Source organism: Rhinopithecus roxellana, chromosome 2 (genome assembly GCF_007565055.1).
Source record: "Rhinopithecus roxellana isolate Shanxi Qingling chromosome 2, ASM756505v1, whole genome shotgun sequence".
Taxonomy (NCBI): Eukaryota; Metazoa; Chordata; class Mammalia; order Primates; family Cercopithecidae; genus Rhinopithecus; species Rhinopithecus roxellana.
This window is the reverse complement of record NC_044550.1, coordinates 21,884,261-21,902,446: the sequence shown is the minus strand read 5'-3', so window position 1 is coordinate 21,902,446 and position 18,186 is coordinate 21,884,261. Positions and strand designations below refer to the sequence as shown.

Below are 18,186 nucleotides of genomic sequence, written 5' to 3'. Positions count from 1 at the left end.
AATTAGCCAGGCATGGTGGCGCACACCTGTAATCCCAGCTACTCAGGAGGCGGAAGCAGGAGAATCGCTTGAACCCAGGAAGCAGAAGTTGCAGTGAGACAAGATCGTGCCACTGCACTCCAGTCTGGGCGACAGTGTGAGACCACGTTTCAAAAAACAAACAAACAAAAAAAACCCAACTCTCTTGCCAGTTTTTTATTATTAATGAATTAGAAAAGTAGAATAAACAAATAATTACACAATCTTGAATATGACAAAAAGCTAAATATAAAATACCTTTGTACTTGATCTCTGATTAGGATCTTCTCTGGATTGCAGAAGTCCTGCACCCAAGGAAGGTAACTGTGTCTGAAATACAGACACACGGCCACCTGTTGGAGACATTAATTTAAAGGCAGCCTGAAGTGCAGGACCAAGGGCACTGTGTGTTTCTCTTGTATTGGTGAACATATTTGGTAATGCATTCAGTAAGTCTTTTATAAGCTGAGAAAACAAAGATCAAAAGTTGAATTACTGAGAGGGCAAAGGAATAATCTTCTTTTAAAACATTCCATAGTGTATCATGCGTCACTGTATTTCTAGGGACTGGAACTGAGGAGTCAATAGATACGCCATTTACATTGTCTATTATTTGTAATATTAATATATCAAGTAAATAAATGTTAAACATTTTAGTTACCAGTCACAATACATTTTTACATTTTATGCTTTAAGAAAATCAACCTTACCTCTTTACTTTCATATAGATTCACAAGTAAACTATCCGGTGTAGGTAGAAAAACATCTATAGGGAAAACATACATTTTAATCAACAAATCGAATCAAAAGAATACATTAGAAAATCCTGAAGTTTTTATCAGGTCACACATGTAATGTGTACTATAATTTTGCTTTATTTATTTTATTTTCTTGAGATGGAGTTTCGCTCTCGTTGCCCAGGCTGGAGTGCAATGGCACGATCTTGTCTCACTGCAACTTCTGCAACTCACTGCAACCTCCACCTCCCGGGTTCAAGCAATTCTCCTGTCTCAGCCTCCTGAGTAGCTGAGATTACGGGCAAGCGCCACAACGCCTGGCTAATTTTGCATTTTTAGCAGAGAGGGTTTCTCCATGTTGGCCAGGCTGGTCTTGAACTCCTGATCTCAGGTGATCCGCCCACCTTGGCCTCCCAAAGTGTTGGGATTACAGGCGTGAGCCAGCACGCCCACCTAATATTGCTTTATTAAATATACACACTCTGTATATATTATACATACATGTGTATAATACATACACAGGCATAAATAACTTAGAATCAAGTATTCCCAGAAAAACAATTATTTTGAACAAATATTAAAGTGCATGACATTATCCTCACAACATATAGCAAGATATATATTAAAATAAAGTAGCATTTATTTGATGCATATTCTATTTTGGCATCCTATAATATCCAAAGATTTCAAAGTCCGTAGTCAGAAAGGTTTTTATTTTACTGACTGCTTACCATCTATATCAGACACAATCAGCATTTGAGGCTGTGATAATCCTTCTTGTAAATTGTAGAAATGAATAGTGCTATCAAAGGTCATGAATCCTATTCTTGTTCGTGAATCTCCAGGAAGCCTAAAGATAAAAATGACAATTTTAAATTCAGAGTACTCAGTAACACGTTTCATTTCAGAAAATAATGAAATAGTAATTTAAGTCCAAGGATAATTACACATATGCTTTTCTACAGGGGACAGAAAAATTATCCCTATCTAAACAAATATATATCAGAGAAGAAGACCAAGGTGAAAACTTACTTTCAGTTCCAGTATTAGAACAATAGTGTATCTTGCTTAAGCATTTTAAGGGCAGAATGAGAAATTAGTACTTTCCAAGAAAAGACTGAATATACTGCAAATCAGATTTTAATGTGTAAAATTTTACACAAAAACCACATTTATGAACACCGAAACATTTTATCTATCATTAATCTTTTAAAATGTTGTTAGAGCTGTTTTCAAAAGTCGATGCCACAGTATAAAAGAATAAATTACCATTTCACTGCCTGTCAAGCTTTATTAATAAGATAGATACCTCACCTTACAGAAGCATATTACTAAGTACTACCAACTATGTTAACTTGAGTTATGTAATTTATTGTTTTAACAATGCCTTTAAAATATCTTTGGATATTATAGGATGCCAAAATAGAATATGCATCAAAGCAAGAAGCATTATCACTGCTATGGATGACTAATCACGGTATTCAGATATAGTCTGCAAGGTGGGTCAAGAGCATTTCAGAGAACAGAATGCCACAAGTTATGTGGATGTTCAGCTTACCAATATGGTTAATATTTATGACGTTTCCACATACTAATCTTCACTCCTGCAAGACTTCTAAGATCACTGAGGGGTGGGGTCATTTATTACTGGTTAGAGGAGACTACTGACCTACTCCAAGCTAAAAATAAATGAAGTTGAGCTGAAACTGCTCCAGCATCAAACTCTTCTTTCTCAAAGAAGTTTCCAGAGCCCTTTCCAAAAACACATTATACATTTGTTGCTATTCTATCACTTTCTTTTTCTTTTACTTTTCCAATGCTTCTATTTCCTGCTATAATCAAATAGAAATATTTTTAAAACATTTTCCATTCCCAGTTTTACACTTTTGGTTTTGCACAGTCTATTTAATTTACAAGTTGTCAATCATCTCTCTCAGTGTGGCTCCTATTTCATACTTTTCAATACAAGGCTAATAGATTAAATGGATTTCTGGAGCATAGTGATGCAATAGGAGCTTGCTCCATCCACTCTATGCATCAACCTGGTATTTTAGTACCTCCAAGAATGGTGTACCCTCTTGGGGGATTAAAACTTGGTATTTAGAAACAAAAACAGGCCAGGTGCAGTGGCTATAATCCCAGCACTTTGGGAGGCTGAGGTGGGTGGATCGCTTGAGCTCAGGAGTTCGAGATCAGCCTGGGCAACATGGCAAAACACTGTCTCTACCAAATATACAAAAATTAGCTGAGTGTGATGGTGTGCGCTTGTAGTCCCAGCTACTCAGGAGGCTGAAGTGGGAGGATCACTTGAGCCTGGGAGGTCAAGGCTGCGGTGAACAGAGATCACACCACTGCACTCCAGCTTGGGGAACAGAGCAGGCCTCTGTCTCAAAAAAAAAAAAAAAAAATCAACAATAAACCAGCAACAAGCCAAACCAATCATCTCTGTAGAGTAGTCTTCCATTGCCACTCACTGTTTTTTTTTTTTTTTTTTTTTTTGAGATGGAGTCTCACTCTGTCGCCCAGGCTGGAGTGCAGTGGCGCAATCTCAGCTCACTGCAATCTCGGCCTCCTGGGTTTACGCCATTCTCCAGCCTCAGCCTCCCGAGTAGCTGGGACTACAGGCGCCCGCCACCTCGCCCAGCTAGTTTTTTTTTTTTTTTTTTTTTTGGTATTTTTTAGTAGAGACGGGGTTTCACCGTGTTAGCCAGGATGGTCTCGATCTCCTGACCTCGTGATCCGCCCGTCTCGGCCTCCCAAAGTGCTGGGATTACAGGCTTGAGCCACCACGCCCGGCCGCCACTCACTGTTAAAGCTATTTTTGAAGCACTTGTGACTAAAGTACATGAAGCAACAAACACTAAAAGCAAATCTCTCAATATCTCTGAATTTTTAAAATCTTGAACATCTTAATGTTATCAGTTTCCTTTCAGGCCAAGATCAGTGATATGAAGACTATGGTGACTAGAAGTAGCATTCAACAGGGCAAGGACTCTTCAAGCTCATATGGTAGAGGAGAACCTTTTGGAACCACCAAAGTACTTGGGACAGAGTATTCATATATAACAAGCCCCACACCTCTACACATGTTGAGAACCACTGCAGTGGTGAACCACTCTCACTAACAACCTGAAGTCACATCTCTTGTGGGTGTTGGAGTGAAACAGAAATGTGCAAACAACTGTATTTTCCAGAGATTTGGACAGTTCATTTTTAAAGCTAGATGAGGGGCTCCTTCATGACTAATCTTGGTAGACACAGAGAAGGGAATTAGATCCAGGTATAAGCCACATATTCTATACTCGCTATTTCCATTTCCATAATCCAGCTCATTACTAATGTGCCAAAATGCTCAGTTTCTTAGCCTGGTGTGGTGGTGGGTGCCTGTAATCCCAGCTACTTGGGAGGCTGAGGCAGGAGAATTGCTTGAATTCACAAATCAGAGGTTGCAGTGAGCTAAGACTGCGCCACTGCACTCCAGCCTGGGCAACAGAGCAAGACTCTGTCTCAAAAAAAATAAATAAAATAAAAATAAATAAACAAAATGCTCAGTTTCTGGCTTCCTAACATATTAAGCACAAAATCAGTTTCCTCCTTCCCTTTAAACCAGCTCATTCTGTCATCAGTGCAATTAAAACAAGTTTATGAAAAAAATTCCTTGCTCAGGCATAAATTACAGCCAGATTTCTCTCATCCAGATTCTTTTTAAAAAATCTTTTTAAATGTTATTTAAACTGACAGATAAAATTGTATGTATATGTCATGGAAAACATGTTGTTTTGAAATATATATATATATATACACACACACACTGTGGAATGGCTAAATCTAGCTAATGAATATATGCATTGTCTCACAAAGTTATTATTTTTGTAGTGAGAATGCAACAATTCTAATCTCTCAGCATTTTTCCAAGAATACAATATATTGCTATTAACTACAGGCAGCATGTTGTACAACAGATCTCTTGAACTTATTCTTCCTATCTTTTACACTTTGGCTAGCATCTCTCGAAACCTCCCACCCTATCCCTGGTAACAACCACTGTACTCTCTACTTTTATGAGATTTACTTTTTTAGTTCCCACAAATGACTGAGAACATGCAATGTCTGTTCTTATCTCGCTTAACGTGATGACCTCCAGATTTATCAATGGTATCACAAATGAGAAAAATTTTCTTTTTAAAGGGTGGATAGTATTCCATTTGCACATATACTGGTTTCTTTATCCATCCATCTGTTGATGGATACTTAGTCTGATTATGTATCCTGGCTCTTGTGAATAATGCTACAATAAACATGGGAGTGCAGATATATCTTCCACACACTGATTTTTCTTTGGATATGTTCCAAGTAGTGGGATTACTGGATCATACAACAACTGTTTTACATTTTCTGAGGGACCTTTATACTGTTTTCCATAATGGCTGTACTAATTTATATTCCCCAAAGTGTAGTTTCCCTTTTCTCCACATCCTCACCAACATGTTATCTTTTGTCTTTTTGATAGTCTCATCCAGATTCCCGATACACAGGCTAACTCAAGATTTCTGGCCCCGTGTTCAGATTGGCTAAGTCAGACAGTTAGATAAGATCTAAATTCCTGACTAAATACTAGATTTTTATGATTCTATAAATCAGATACCAAGTCATAAATCATAACTCGAGTATCTAGATCCTTATTCTATGGTACCTAAGTAGTACTCTTTTTCGTTGATAAATATAACCAAACCCAATCCCACAAACTGTGAACACTTCATATTTATATCCATTTATATATATAACATACACACATGTAAGTATGAATTAAAAGTATTCTTACTTGTCTAGATTTTCTAAGAGTGACTGGCACAAAATTGTCAAATATCCAGCTTCCACTGCATTATGAGACACATCTAAAACAAACAAGTAAACTGCAGGTTGAGGAGGACGCAGCTGAAAGGAATAAAAATAAAGTAATTTATTTGGTAGGTACAATTTCTTTTTTTTATATATCACTATTACTACTGGATATTTACTGAATATACTAATACAAAAAATACACAAATAGGATTGCTGTTTTGTAATATATGCTCATGAAAATGATATGCTTTTAATTTTTATTTCTTTTCAGTTGGTTGTGGACTAAGCATGACAAGGCAGTTGACACACAGCCACAGTTAAATAGATGGGTTAAATGTTTTTCTGATAAGGAGTGTTGGCTAAGCTCTCTAGATGTACATCCCTTTCCCTTTCCTAAATACAAAATTTAAACCCAACAACTTGCCATTAGTATCAGCTATTGGGTTACCTGGAGGTGACTGAATCCTTATGTTTAAGTGCTATGTGTAAAGGAAGTCCTTGTGATGGTATTGTAAATACTTTCTTTTTTCTTGGAGACGGAGTCTCACTATGTCATCCAGGCTGGAGTGCAGCGGCGTGATCTTGGCTCACTGCAATCTCTGCCTCCCAGGTTTAAGCTATTCTCCTGCCTCAGCCTCCTGAGTAGCTGGGACTACAGGCACATGCTACCACACACAGCTAATTTTTGTATTTGGTAGAGACCGGGAAGTTTCACTGTATTGGCCAGGCTGGTTGTGAACTCCTGATGTCAGCTGATCCACCCTCCTCGGCCTCCCAAAGTGCTGGGATTACAGGTGTGAGCCACCGTGCCTGGCCTATAAATACATTCTTTGAAAAGTCCTTATGGTTGATACTTGTTGAAGCTTGGTGATGGGCAAAGGATGGTTCACTATACTGTTTTCTTTGGAGTACGCTTGAAAACTGCTGTTATATAAAGTTGAAATAGGCCAGGTGCAGTGGCTCATGCCTGTAATCCCAGCACTTTTGGGAAGCCAAAGTAGGTAGATTGTTTGGGCCCAGGGGTTTGAGACCAGCCTGAGCAACACGGTAAAACCCTATCTCTAGCTTGGGTGACAGAGTGAAACTCTATCTCAAGTAAAAATTAAATAAATAAATAAGTTAAAATAAAAGAATATATGAAATCTTTTCTGAAAAATATGCTAACCGGGCTGGGCGCAGTGGCTCACGCCTGTAATCCCAACACTTTGGGAGGCTAAGGCGGGCAGATCATGAGGTCAGGAGATCGAGACCATCCTGGCTAACACAGTGAAACCCCGTCTCTACTAAAAAATACAAAAGAATTAGCCAGGCGAGGTGGCAGGAGCCTGTAGTCCCAGCTACTCGGGACGCTGAGGCAGGAGAATGTCGTGAACCCTGGAGGTGGAGCTTGCAGTGAGCCGGGATCATGCCACTGCACTCCAGCCTGCGTGACAGAGCGTGACTCCATCTCAAAAATAAATAAATAAATAAAAAATAAAAATAGGCTAACCAAGGACCATATGAATCATATGGCAAAACATGAAAGATTATTTCTTGCTTTACCACTTCAATTAGATTAAGATTCCTAAGGACCCAGAATGGAGTGGGAAAATAATCATAAAGAAGGTAGAGCTTGAGAGTAAAAGTGATCAAGAAAGTTTATTATAGTTAATATAGAAACAAACATGAAAATGGAAGTTAGGTGGGCATATGCCAAATCAGACACAAAAGAATACAAACATTACAAAAATACAGATGAACCAGGTGCCAAAAATGTAATGCACATCAGTTACTCCTTTTCACTAGCAGCAGTTTAAGTTTTGCGGACAAGAATTAGAGATGTAGCTACAGAAGATCCAGTTTTTTGCGTTTGTTTTTGAGACAGAATCTTGCCCTGTTGCCCAGGCTGTGTGCCCATGGCACGATCTCAGCTCACTGCAACCTTCCCCTCCCACATTCAGCCAATTATCTTGCCTCAGCCTCCCTAGTAACTGGGATTACAGGCATGCGCCACCACGCCCAGCTAATTTTTGTATTTTTAGTAGAGACAGGGTTTCACCATGTTGGCCAGGCTGGTCTTAAATTCCTGACCTCAGGTGGTCCACCCGCCTCGGCCTCCCAAAGTGTTGGGATTACAGGCATGAGCCACCATGCCCAGCCAACACAGTTTTTATAAATATGTTAAAAAGAGAAGATACGATAAGATCAGCAAAACTTAGGGTCAATAATTCATTTTTGAAGTGAAAAGAAGAATGAGATCTTAGAGTTCATATAATTAAAGAACAGATAGAATTTCCTAATTGGAACAGAAGAAAAAATTAGACAGAAGTCCATATCCACTTATCTTGATATCTGTACTTGGCAAAAAAACTTACGTTTTAGGCAAAAATATGCATTTCTCTGTTTTGAGAGTCTCAAATGTTAAATGGTAAAAGGTTACCTAAATCCATTCCATGCAAGGAAATAAAAATGGCAACAAATCGTAGATGCTAGTGTCCATCATCAGACAGATAGAACTAATGTTTCTTACTCATAGAAAGCCTTCTAGATCAAATAACCTTTAGAAAGATTTTCTCTTTGTTAAATATAAACTTTCAGCATTAATTTGTTTTTAAAAATTATGAGTATAAACAATTTCAAAATCTCGATAAGAATTCACTTAACAGAAAATTACAAATGATCAATATGTGTTCCACAACAAACCTTAACACTGAATAGTTACCATGTAATCCGAAGAAGCAATGAACTCCACAGTTGAATTCTGAACTTCCGGTCGTTTATGAGGCTCTCCATAAGATCGGGTAAGGGGGTTATACATAAATTCTTCAGGAACTAGATAAGAGGTCCCAGTACAAATTTAGAGACACAATTTGTAACTAAACACATATATACACACCTAAATATAAATATCTATTATCAATATTTACATGAGGTTTAGCAACAGTTTACAAGATACAGTTTATAAAACGTAAACAGTTTATAAACAGTTTACATTTAATGGTAAAAATCAATCCTTTAAGCCCTCCTTAAAAAATAGATCAGGGCGGCGGCTCACGCCTGTAATTCCAGCACTCTGGTAGGCCACGGCAGGCGGATCACGAGCTCAGGAGGTCGACACCAGCCTGACCAACGTGGTGAAACCCCATCTCTACTAAAAAAACAAAAATTAGTCAGGCATAGTGGTGTGCGCCTGTAATCCCAGCTACTCAGGAGGCTGAGGCAGGAGAATCGCTTGAACCTGGGAGGCAGAGGTTGCAGTGAGCTGAGATTGCACCACTGTACACCAGCCTAGGCAACAGAGTGAGATTCTGTCTCAGAAAAAAAAAAAAAAAAAAAAAAAAATCAGGGGGCCAGGCGCAGTGGCTCACACCTGTAATCCCAGCATTTTGGGAGGCTGAGGCGGGGGGCAGATCATGAGGTCAGGAATTTGAGACCAGCCTGGCCAATATAGTGAAACCCCATCTCTACTAAAAAATACAAAAATTATCCAGACGTGGTGGTGGACACCTGTAGTCCCAGCTACTTGGGAGGCTGAGGCAGAAGAATTGCTTGAACCCGGGAGGTGGAGGTTGCCGTGAGCCGAGATTGCGCCACTGCACTCCAACCTGGGTGACAGAGCGAGACTCCATCTCAAAAAAAAAAAAAAAAAAAAAAAAAAAAAAAAGATCAGGGCTGGGCGCAGCGGCTCATGTCTGTAATCCCAGCTCTTGGGAGACTGAAGCCTGAGGCGGATGGATCACATGAGCCCAGGAGTTCAGGACTAGCCTGGCCAACATAGCGAGATCCCATTTCTACTAAAAATACAAAAATTAGCCAGGAGTGGTGGTGCAAGCCTGTAGTCTCAGCTACTTGGGAGTCTGAGGCATGAGAAGAACTTATAGCTTGAACCTGGAAAGTAGGGATTGCAGTGAGCCATATCACACAACTGCACTCCAGCCTGGGTGACAGAGCAACACCCTGTCTCAGGGCCGCCACTGTGGGCTCCCTGGCCGGCCAGCCGCTGCAGGAGCGGGCCCAGGCCTGGGGTGAGCGGCTGCGCTCGCGGATGGAGGAGGTGGGCAGCCGGAACCGCGACCGCCTGGACGAGGTGAAGGAGCAGGTGGCGGAGGTGCGTGCCAAGCTGGAGGAACAGGCCCAGCAGATAAGCCTGCAGGCCGAGGCCTTCCAGGCCCGCCTCAAGAGCTGGTTCGAGCCCCTGGTGGAAGACATGCAGCGCCAGTGGGCCGGGCTGGTGGAGAAGGTGCAGGCTGCCATGGGCGCCAGCACCGCCCCTGTGCCCAGCGACAATCACTGAATGCCCAGGCCTACAGCCATGCGACCCGACTCCACCCCGTGCCTCCTGCCTCCGCTCAGCCTGCAGCGGGAGACCCTGTCCCCGCCCCAGCCGTCCTCCTGGGGTGGGCCCTAGTTTAATAAAGATTCACCAAGTTTCACCGCAAAAAAAAAAAAAAAAAAGACCCTGTCTCAAAATAAATAAATAAATAAATAAACAATAGATCAGAAGGATAAAAAAACTTATGTTCTGAAATCAGGTGAGAAAACCAGGATGCAAGTAACCTTCCTTCTTAGACTTGTATCCTAGTTATTATATCAAATGACATGGAAAAAAATCAGACAGAGAAACAAAAATTTGAAAGCAACTCTAGTAAGGGAACCAAAGAAATAAATAAAGGGAACAAGAGACAGACACATATACATGCATGCATCTAAATACACTGGCAAAGTTCTACCTGAGTTGAATGAACCAAACAGACAAATGTAAGACAATCTTACTGTCAGGGGCAAGCATAACTAGTCTGCATAAGCTCACCTGCATGAGTGTCACTGTTTCTGACCTTTTTTTCTTACTTTGTCCTCACTGTTACTCTCCTCATTGTCAATTACCCCTTGGTCAGCCAAAATGAAGAATCCCTAGTCCTAGCCTTAGCCTATATTCCCCTCTACTAAAGATGGCATGAAAATTATTTTTAAAGCAATGAAGAGAGAAACCAGGAGATGACAAAATGTCAAAAAAATGTTGAAAATAGGATTAAAACACATTTAAGAATCTAAAACTCACCATCATTAACTCTATAGCACAAATTGCATTTCCATCTACGTTGATCAATGAAGGATACAAAGGGGTTAATGTATGTTCGACAGGATCGGCACCTCACAATGGTATTTGATGTTATCACTGGTAATTGCTAGGAAATAAAATAAATAAATTATAGCAGAAAAAGGCACCCCAAGGAAAAAGAGGATGTATACTGCTCTGTTCCATATATAGAACATAATCCTTAACTTGAACCTGGAAAGCAGAGATTGCAGTGGTTTTTTTGTGGTTTTATATGGAAGCATATTAATAAAATCCAGCGACATGCTGGGCAACACATGTAGCCATCAAGTTTTCTCCCTCTTGTCACAAATCATAACACTAAAATAAAGTCATACCAAACATTGGCCAAGAAAATAATTTAAGTGAGATCTTATCAGCTGAACTTTACAAATAACAGTGAGAAAGAAATATACCATATACAAATACCTTTGTCTTTGTTGACTGCACCTGGTACTAGACTATTAGGCACTGTTCATTAGACTGCCACAGCAATTTCTGACAGGAGCTGAGGCCAGAAGCAGTCAAACACAATGTGCCTTTTTAAAAAATTACATCTCTATGCTTAGTTTGGGAAAGGAATTTTATATTCAAGTAGAAAATTTAGAAAATATGAAAAAAGATTAATAGATCACATATTATTCTATGTCCCTGAATTAACCTGCTATCATTTTAGTATATTTCATTCTGTTTTTCGTTCTATCTGCACATGAACATTTTGATCTTTGTATTTAATTTTTTCACATATGATTATTGTTATGCAAGTAACCACATATCTATTGTAAAAAGCAATCAGGAAATACAGTTAACTGAGAATGAGAAAATAAAAAAATTACAGAATTCTACATCTCAGAGGATGTCACTGTAAACAATTTAGTATATATGCTTCCAGAAGGTATTTGTATGATATCCATATTTAGAGAAAAACTCTCACATATATATATATATATGTGTGTGTGTGTGTATATATATATATATGAAATTAACTGTCTTGGTTTACAGATAAGGTTTTAAGAGTATTATAGGTGATTAAAAATATTTACTGAATAAATTCATGTACTTATTACATACTAGAATTTTTTCATTTTCTATTCATTTTGATCTTTTCTATACTTCCTAGTAGGAAAACAAACTTCACAGGAAAGCTTTTTAACCTTTGTATCTCCAGCTTCCAACGTGACAGGTAGTCAATCAATATTTTTTGGATGAATGAGAGCAAAAGAAAACTCAGAACCAGTAAGAAGGGTAGTAAACAACAGTAGTAAAAAAAGTTTGAGAGAGAAATGCAACTTATGAAGTACAAATAAAACAGTCCTGAATAAAATTATTTTTGAAGTTTTCAAAATTTAAAACTTTTAAAACTTTAAAGGTTTTAAAATCCCTACTGTTACAAAGTTTTTGTTTTAATTAACAAATTTGTTTAATTTGTTAAGGAACAGACAGTTTTCCTGTCTAAGTGGACATCATTGTTGGTGTTTCCTTTGTGTTTAACAAAGAACTCCTAAAGTGTATCTACCTTCCATGGCCATTCCACCTTCCAAAACTACTAATCTTTCAAAATCCAGGTCAGACTTCATCACTTATAGAAAACTTTTGCTATTGTATCCACAGGGAATCACTTCTCATACTGTACTCACTACCTAAGTATCTCATAGAATTTGATTAATTACATCTATTAATTATCCTGCACTGTAATTATTTTTACATCTTTGTCCCCTGTTAGATAAGAACTTTTTGGAGGCAACTTCAATGACTTGATCATCTCTGTACTATCAGTGCTTAGTTTAGAGCTTGTCACAAAGTAGGTGTTCAAAAAACATTTGCCAAGTTGAATGTGATGGAAATGATTATTTCTAACTTCGAATAAAAGAAGATAAAGAAAATCCTAAGGAAATATAAAATTTAAGTACCTTGTACATAAGCATACATGTCAATACCCATAAATATTATAAAATGTTACTTTACCGTTAGGTCTCTGAAGGGATGTAACAACAATCCTAAAGGAAGCTTAGCTTTATTCAGTAAAGCCTGTGTCTGTGGAATATTTGTCAAAGTACACCGAAATGAACTGCAAAAAACGTAAACAACATGAAGGATATTAGCTATCAGAGAAAAATACACTGAAGTAGATAAGATAATTAAGAGTATTTAAGGACACAAGTGAAAATCATTTGGGCATGTTGTTATAACTATAAGCAAGAAGGTCTTGATTAGTTAGGCATGTATGTAATATATGCCAAAAGATCTAAATTAAAGAGTCAACACTTTCATGGTGGAAAATTAGTACACATTCAGGGAAGACCAATTACTCCATTATGATTAGCCTGGAGGAGATGAATAGGAGCACATAGAAAACATGAGTTAAAAGGCCTATTTCTCTAATTATTCTGTTCCTGCTTTACTGCCCCCTTTGCACCTGTCAAACTCCCACTCTTACTACAAGACTCATGAAGGTTATCGCTTGTAACCACCTTCACCCCAACTCCCCAAGTTAGAAGGAATGACTTCTTTCTCTGTGCTCTGAGATATGTGTATGCTTCTATGATATCAATTAGTCTGATTTACTTTAATTGGTTGTTTTCTTGTCTGTCTTTGCCACTTGAGATCAGAGATAATTTTGTCTTTGTATCACCCTAGTCCAGTTTCTCTCATTGAGAAAGTGCTTGTAACTTACGAAGTTTTTTTGCTTTTTTTTTTTTTTTTTTGAGATGGAGTCTTGCTCTGTCGCCCAGGCTGGGGTGCAGTGGTGTGATCTCGGCTCACTGCAAGCTCCGCCTCCTGGGTTCACGCCATTCTCCTGCTTCAGCCTCCCAAGTAGCTGGGCCTACAGGCGCCTGCCACCACGCCCAGTTAATTTTTTGTATTTTTAGCAGAGACAGGGTTTCACCGTGTTAGCCAGAATAGTCTCAATCTCCTGACCTTGTGATTGGCCTTCCAAAGTGCTAGGATTACAGGTGTGAGCCACTGCGCCTGGCCAAATAACTCATGAAGTTTTGGGGTCCATAAACAAAGAATGAATAAAGGAGAGGCCAAAGAAGTAAAAAGCAGAAGTACTGAAAGCCAGGCAAGAAATTTTAAGAAGAGTCATTAATATCATGTAGAGATATAGAGATATCTATTTATTCCAGCCTTAGTGTTGTTCCTTGAACACAAAAAGCTTGTTCCTGCTTCAGGACCTCCACATTTGCTATTCATGCAGCTTGGAACCCTTTTATTCCCAGAGGAGTCATGTGGCTTACTCTCTCAATTCACCCAGATCTCTACTCAAATGTTAAAAGTCTTTGGGTAAACCTGTCCAGACTCTTTTATTTACAAGATTCACCCTCCACCCGTACTCCTTATTCTGATTTATTTTTCTTCACTGTAATACCCTGAACATTACATTATATATTTACTAGTTTGACTGTTCACAGAATATAAGTTCGTGATTCCATAGTGATCAGGAACTGTGTTTTGTTTACAACTTTATCCCCAGCACATAGAAAACAGTGCTTTGCATTTAACTTACAAGGCATTCGATAAATATTTATTGAATTAATGATTTATCTTAGTGCGTTGATACTATTATTATTCTTGTTTTACAGTTGACAAAACTGAGACTTTGAGAGGTTAAGTAAATTGCACAGTTTCATAGCTACTTAGGTCTGCTCAACTCTAAAGTCTGTACTCCTAATTATTTATTTTGATAAAAGAGACATTTTCGTAAAACACACATAACTGGGTAGAAAAATGTATGCCTTCCCCTTACCTATGGGTTCTCTTATACGTATGCAACATACTTTCTTTTTTTTAAATAATTTTTTATTTTTTGGAGACAGGGTCTCGCTCTGTCACCCAGACTGGAGTACAGTGGTGTGACCTCAGATCGCCGCAACTTCCACCTCTTGGGCTCAAGCAATCCTCTCACCTCAGCCTCCAGAGTAGCTGGGACCACAGGTGCAAGGCACTATGCTCAGCTAATTTTTTTGTTTTTTGGTAGAGAAGGGGTTTCACCATGTTGTCCAGGCTGGTCACAAACTCCTGGGCTCAAGTGATCCACCTGCCTTAGCTTCCCAAAGTGCTGGGATTATAGATGTGAGCTACTATGCATGGCCCATACACTACCTTTACCTATGTAGGGGGTGCCTAACCTTTTATACTACAAGGTCATAATCTACAAACTTATCAACCTGATAGCAACTTATATTCAGAAGGATGGGCAGCTGTTTTCAACCTATAATCCATGATGCCCTACGCTTTTATGGAAATGATCTTGGCAGTACCTGAGGCACTGGTGTGTGGACGGTAGAGTACAGTGGAAGAAGAGGGGAAATTCTCAAAGCAGCTCCACTTCCTATTTTCTATATTGGAATTCTATATAATATTTTGGTTGAAAGGATGGTTTGCAGCTTTTTTTTAAAAAGCTGGAAAACTACTGCTTTAAGAAAAGGGAAATAGGCTGGGCACGGTGGCTCACGCCTGTAATTGCAGCACTTTGGGAGGCCGAGGCAGGTGGCTCTCCTAAGCTCGAGAGTTCAAGACCAGCCTGACTAACACGTCTGTACTAAAAATACAAAATTAGCTGGCTGTGGTGGCGCAATGCCTTTAATCCCAGGTACTCGGGAGGCTAAGGCAGGAGAATCGCTTGAACCCAGAAGGCGGAGGTTGCAGTGAGCCGAGATGGTGTTATTGCACTCCAGCCTGGGCAACAAGAGCAAAACTCCATCTCAAAAATAAAAAAGAAAAAAAGAAAAACAAAAAAAGAAAAGGGAAATATTGGCTCTAAACAATACTAATTCTCCTAACGCAAGAAAGAAGACAATGTTGGCCAAGTGTGGTGGATCACGCCTATAATCCCAGCACTTTGGGAGGCCAAGGTGGGCAGGTCACCTGAAGTCAGGAGTTCAAGAACAGTCTGCCCAACATGGCGAAACCCCATCTCTACTAAAAATACAAAAATTAGGCGTCATGGTGCACACCTGTAATCTCAGCTACTTGGTGGCTGAGGCATGAGAATCACTTGAACCTGGGAGGCAGAGGTTGCAGACAGCCAAGATTGGGCCACTGCACTCCAGCCTGGGTAACAGAATGAGACCCCATCAAACAAACAACAACAACAACAACAACAACAAAAGACAAGGTTGTTCTGTGAATCAGTGTTTACTTTATGAGGAGGAGAAACTCCAGGAGCAGGAGGATGTTTTCTTAAACAAACAAACAAAAAAACAAAAACAAAAAAAATTGGACCGGGGGATATCCTATTCATAGGATACAGAAGAACTAAAAGCATACAAGAACAAAGACATGAGGCACTGTGAAGTGAGTAACAGAGCTCATTCACACAAAGGTACACCAGGGCTTGGTGGCTGCCAGTGCAGTCTGCCAGCTAAACTTCTCTATTAAAGGAAATCCGGTCTAGATTCAAACTGGATTAGTAAGCCTGGAGTCTATTGAGTGGGAAAAGAAAATTCTGAGATAAACCCTTTTATCTAAATCTGTTCTTGAGATTACATAAGTGAGGTCTATGTTCTTTTCAAGCAAAGCCTGAAATTTTAAATATTTGTCCTTATTTAAAAGATGTAAGTTATTATTACTGAAAAGTGAGGAAAAAGATGTACGAAATAATAAATATAGTTAGATTTGGGTTCCTGAAACCCGTCATTCAAATAGAAATAATTTCCCTAACATTAGGTGATAGGGGGGCAGGGACTGGATTGAGACAGAGATGGGAACAAAAACAGATTATCTAAATCAAATTTTACGTCTATACAAACTAAAATAGAAAAGTCAACATTAACAAAACTTCCAACTGAAGAAATAACATACTACTTTTACTATTTTTGAAAGTCATACAGTGCTTTCATCACTTAAGAAAGATTATAAAATAAATAAATACCTACTCTGGGCTACAGTTTAATTTTTTGAGGTCTGCGTTCAAGTTAGGTACAGGAGCCCAAACAGGAGTCATGGGTAAAATATTCCTCTCCTGAGTGAGGTTTACAGGTCTCAGGCTTTCTGGTTGTGGAGAACTCTGAAGACTCAATCCTCCTAGACTGGAGGACAGCTGGTTCACACCAGGATACTGCTGAAAGAGCAATTCAAAACAAAAGAACAATAAAACATAAATTTTCTTATACTATATATACTACATATCTCAACATACAGAAAAAGCAAAAAGGTAAGAAAATTTAAAACTGGCTTGGTAATAGAATGACTTAGTATGCAGTCAATCTTAAAGCACACTTGAAAAAAACTCAAAGCCAAAGTACTGAATAAATTTTAATCTTATTACCAAGGTTAACCTTTGCAATGAAATTTCAGCAACAATGCTTTTCAACACTAGCAATTTGGTTTCCCTGAATACAGTTTGTACTTGAAAAACAGGATAAATGCCCCACTAGTCTCAAGGTTCCCCTTCCCCTCCCCCTCCCCCAATTATCAAGTTTCACAATGAGTTGATACCACAGAAATGTACAATGGTGTTCAACAGGTTTTGCCTTATTTTTTTGTTTCCTATATTTTTACTATTATCATGAATTCATGGCTTTTTGTTAACTCAAACTGATGTAATGAATTATAGTCATTATTCTTTTTTTTTTTTTTTTTTTTTTTTTTTTTTTTTTTTTTTTTTGAGACGGAGTCTCGCTCTGTCGTCCGGGCTGGAGTGCAGTGGCCGGATCTCAGCTCACTGCAAGCTCCGCCTCCCGGGTTCACGCCATTCTCCTGCCTCAGCCTCCCGAGTAGCTGGGACTACAGGCGCCCGCCACCTCGCCCGGCTAATTTTTTGTATTTTTAGTAGAGACGGGGTTTCACCATGTTAGCCAGGATGGTCTCGATCTCCTGACCTCGTGATCCGCCCGTCTCGGCCTCCCAAAGTGCTGGGATTACAGGCTTGAGCCACCGCGCCCGGCATCATTATTCTTATGATGTTCAAACTACCCAATCTTTAGCCAGTGAAAGCCCTTTCAAGATGGCCCCAGTGTCCTTTTATATGAACCTAACTAGCCTTTGTTAGTTTCCCTGCTTTCTTACACAATATTTTATACTCTTTTACTTCAAACCTAGAATTGTTTGTCTAAAAAGGAATCTTGGCTCCTTTTCAGTAGAGATGATTTCTAAAAACCATAATCTGGATTACAAAGGTGCTCATTACTAGTGTGCTATTATTACTTCCAGATACTTGCAATAGGTAAAGATGGAAAATATAGATGTTAAAGTAGAAGCAAATAATGAATCCACGTTGACAGTTCCAATTCAAATTTAAGATGATGGGGTTCTTACTTAAGTTCTCTGATTTTATACTGGTATCTCTGTTCTCTTTTGCTACAAATCTTGATTTCTAATGGTAACAGCATTATTTTATCCTATAATATACATTTATAACACTATCAATATTATGTCAGATTATTAAATTTTTCATAGTTCTTTTTGTCCTTACATTATATCCCACTGAGATGTATAAAATACTAGGTTTTAAGATCAGCTTGAACAGTACTTTTCTTGGCATTAGAATGTATCCAACTTGATAAACAGGTT

At 38.8% G+C, this 18,186-nt stretch overlaps 1 protein-coding gene and 1 pseudogene across 4 annotated transcripts in view; one reads left to right on the top strand and one right to left on the bottom strand.

Moving 5' to 3' along the window:
- The window catches only part of SEC24B (SEC24 homolog B, COPII coat complex component), a 111,785-nt gene that overhangs the window by 20,808 nt on the left and 72,791 nt on the right, over positions 1–18,186 (bottom strand). For 2 of the 4 annotated variants that reach the window (XM_030915959.1, XM_030915969.1), the window contains 8 exons: positions 16,551–16,735; positions 12,637–12,739; positions 10,636–10,762; positions 8,299–8,408; positions 5,578–5,690; positions 1,487–1,605; positions 729–784; positions 277–483 (listed from right to left, as the gene is read on the bottom strand). In XM_030915959.1, the coding sequence (XP_030771819.1) occupies positions 277–483; positions 729–784; positions 1,487–1,605; positions 5,578–5,690; positions 8,299–8,408; positions 10,636–10,762; positions 12,637–12,739; positions 16,551–16,735 (1,020 nt within the window). The remainder of the gene's footprint in view (positions 1–276; positions 484–728; positions 785–1,486; positions 1,606–5,577; positions 5,691–8,298; positions 8,409–10,635; positions 10,763–12,636; positions 12,740–16,550; positions 16,736–18,186) is intronic. The other 2 variants (XM_030915965.1, XM_030915971.1) reach the window with 1 other exon arrangement.
- On the top strand, positions 2,708–2,834 carry LOC115896304 (annotated as a pseudogene).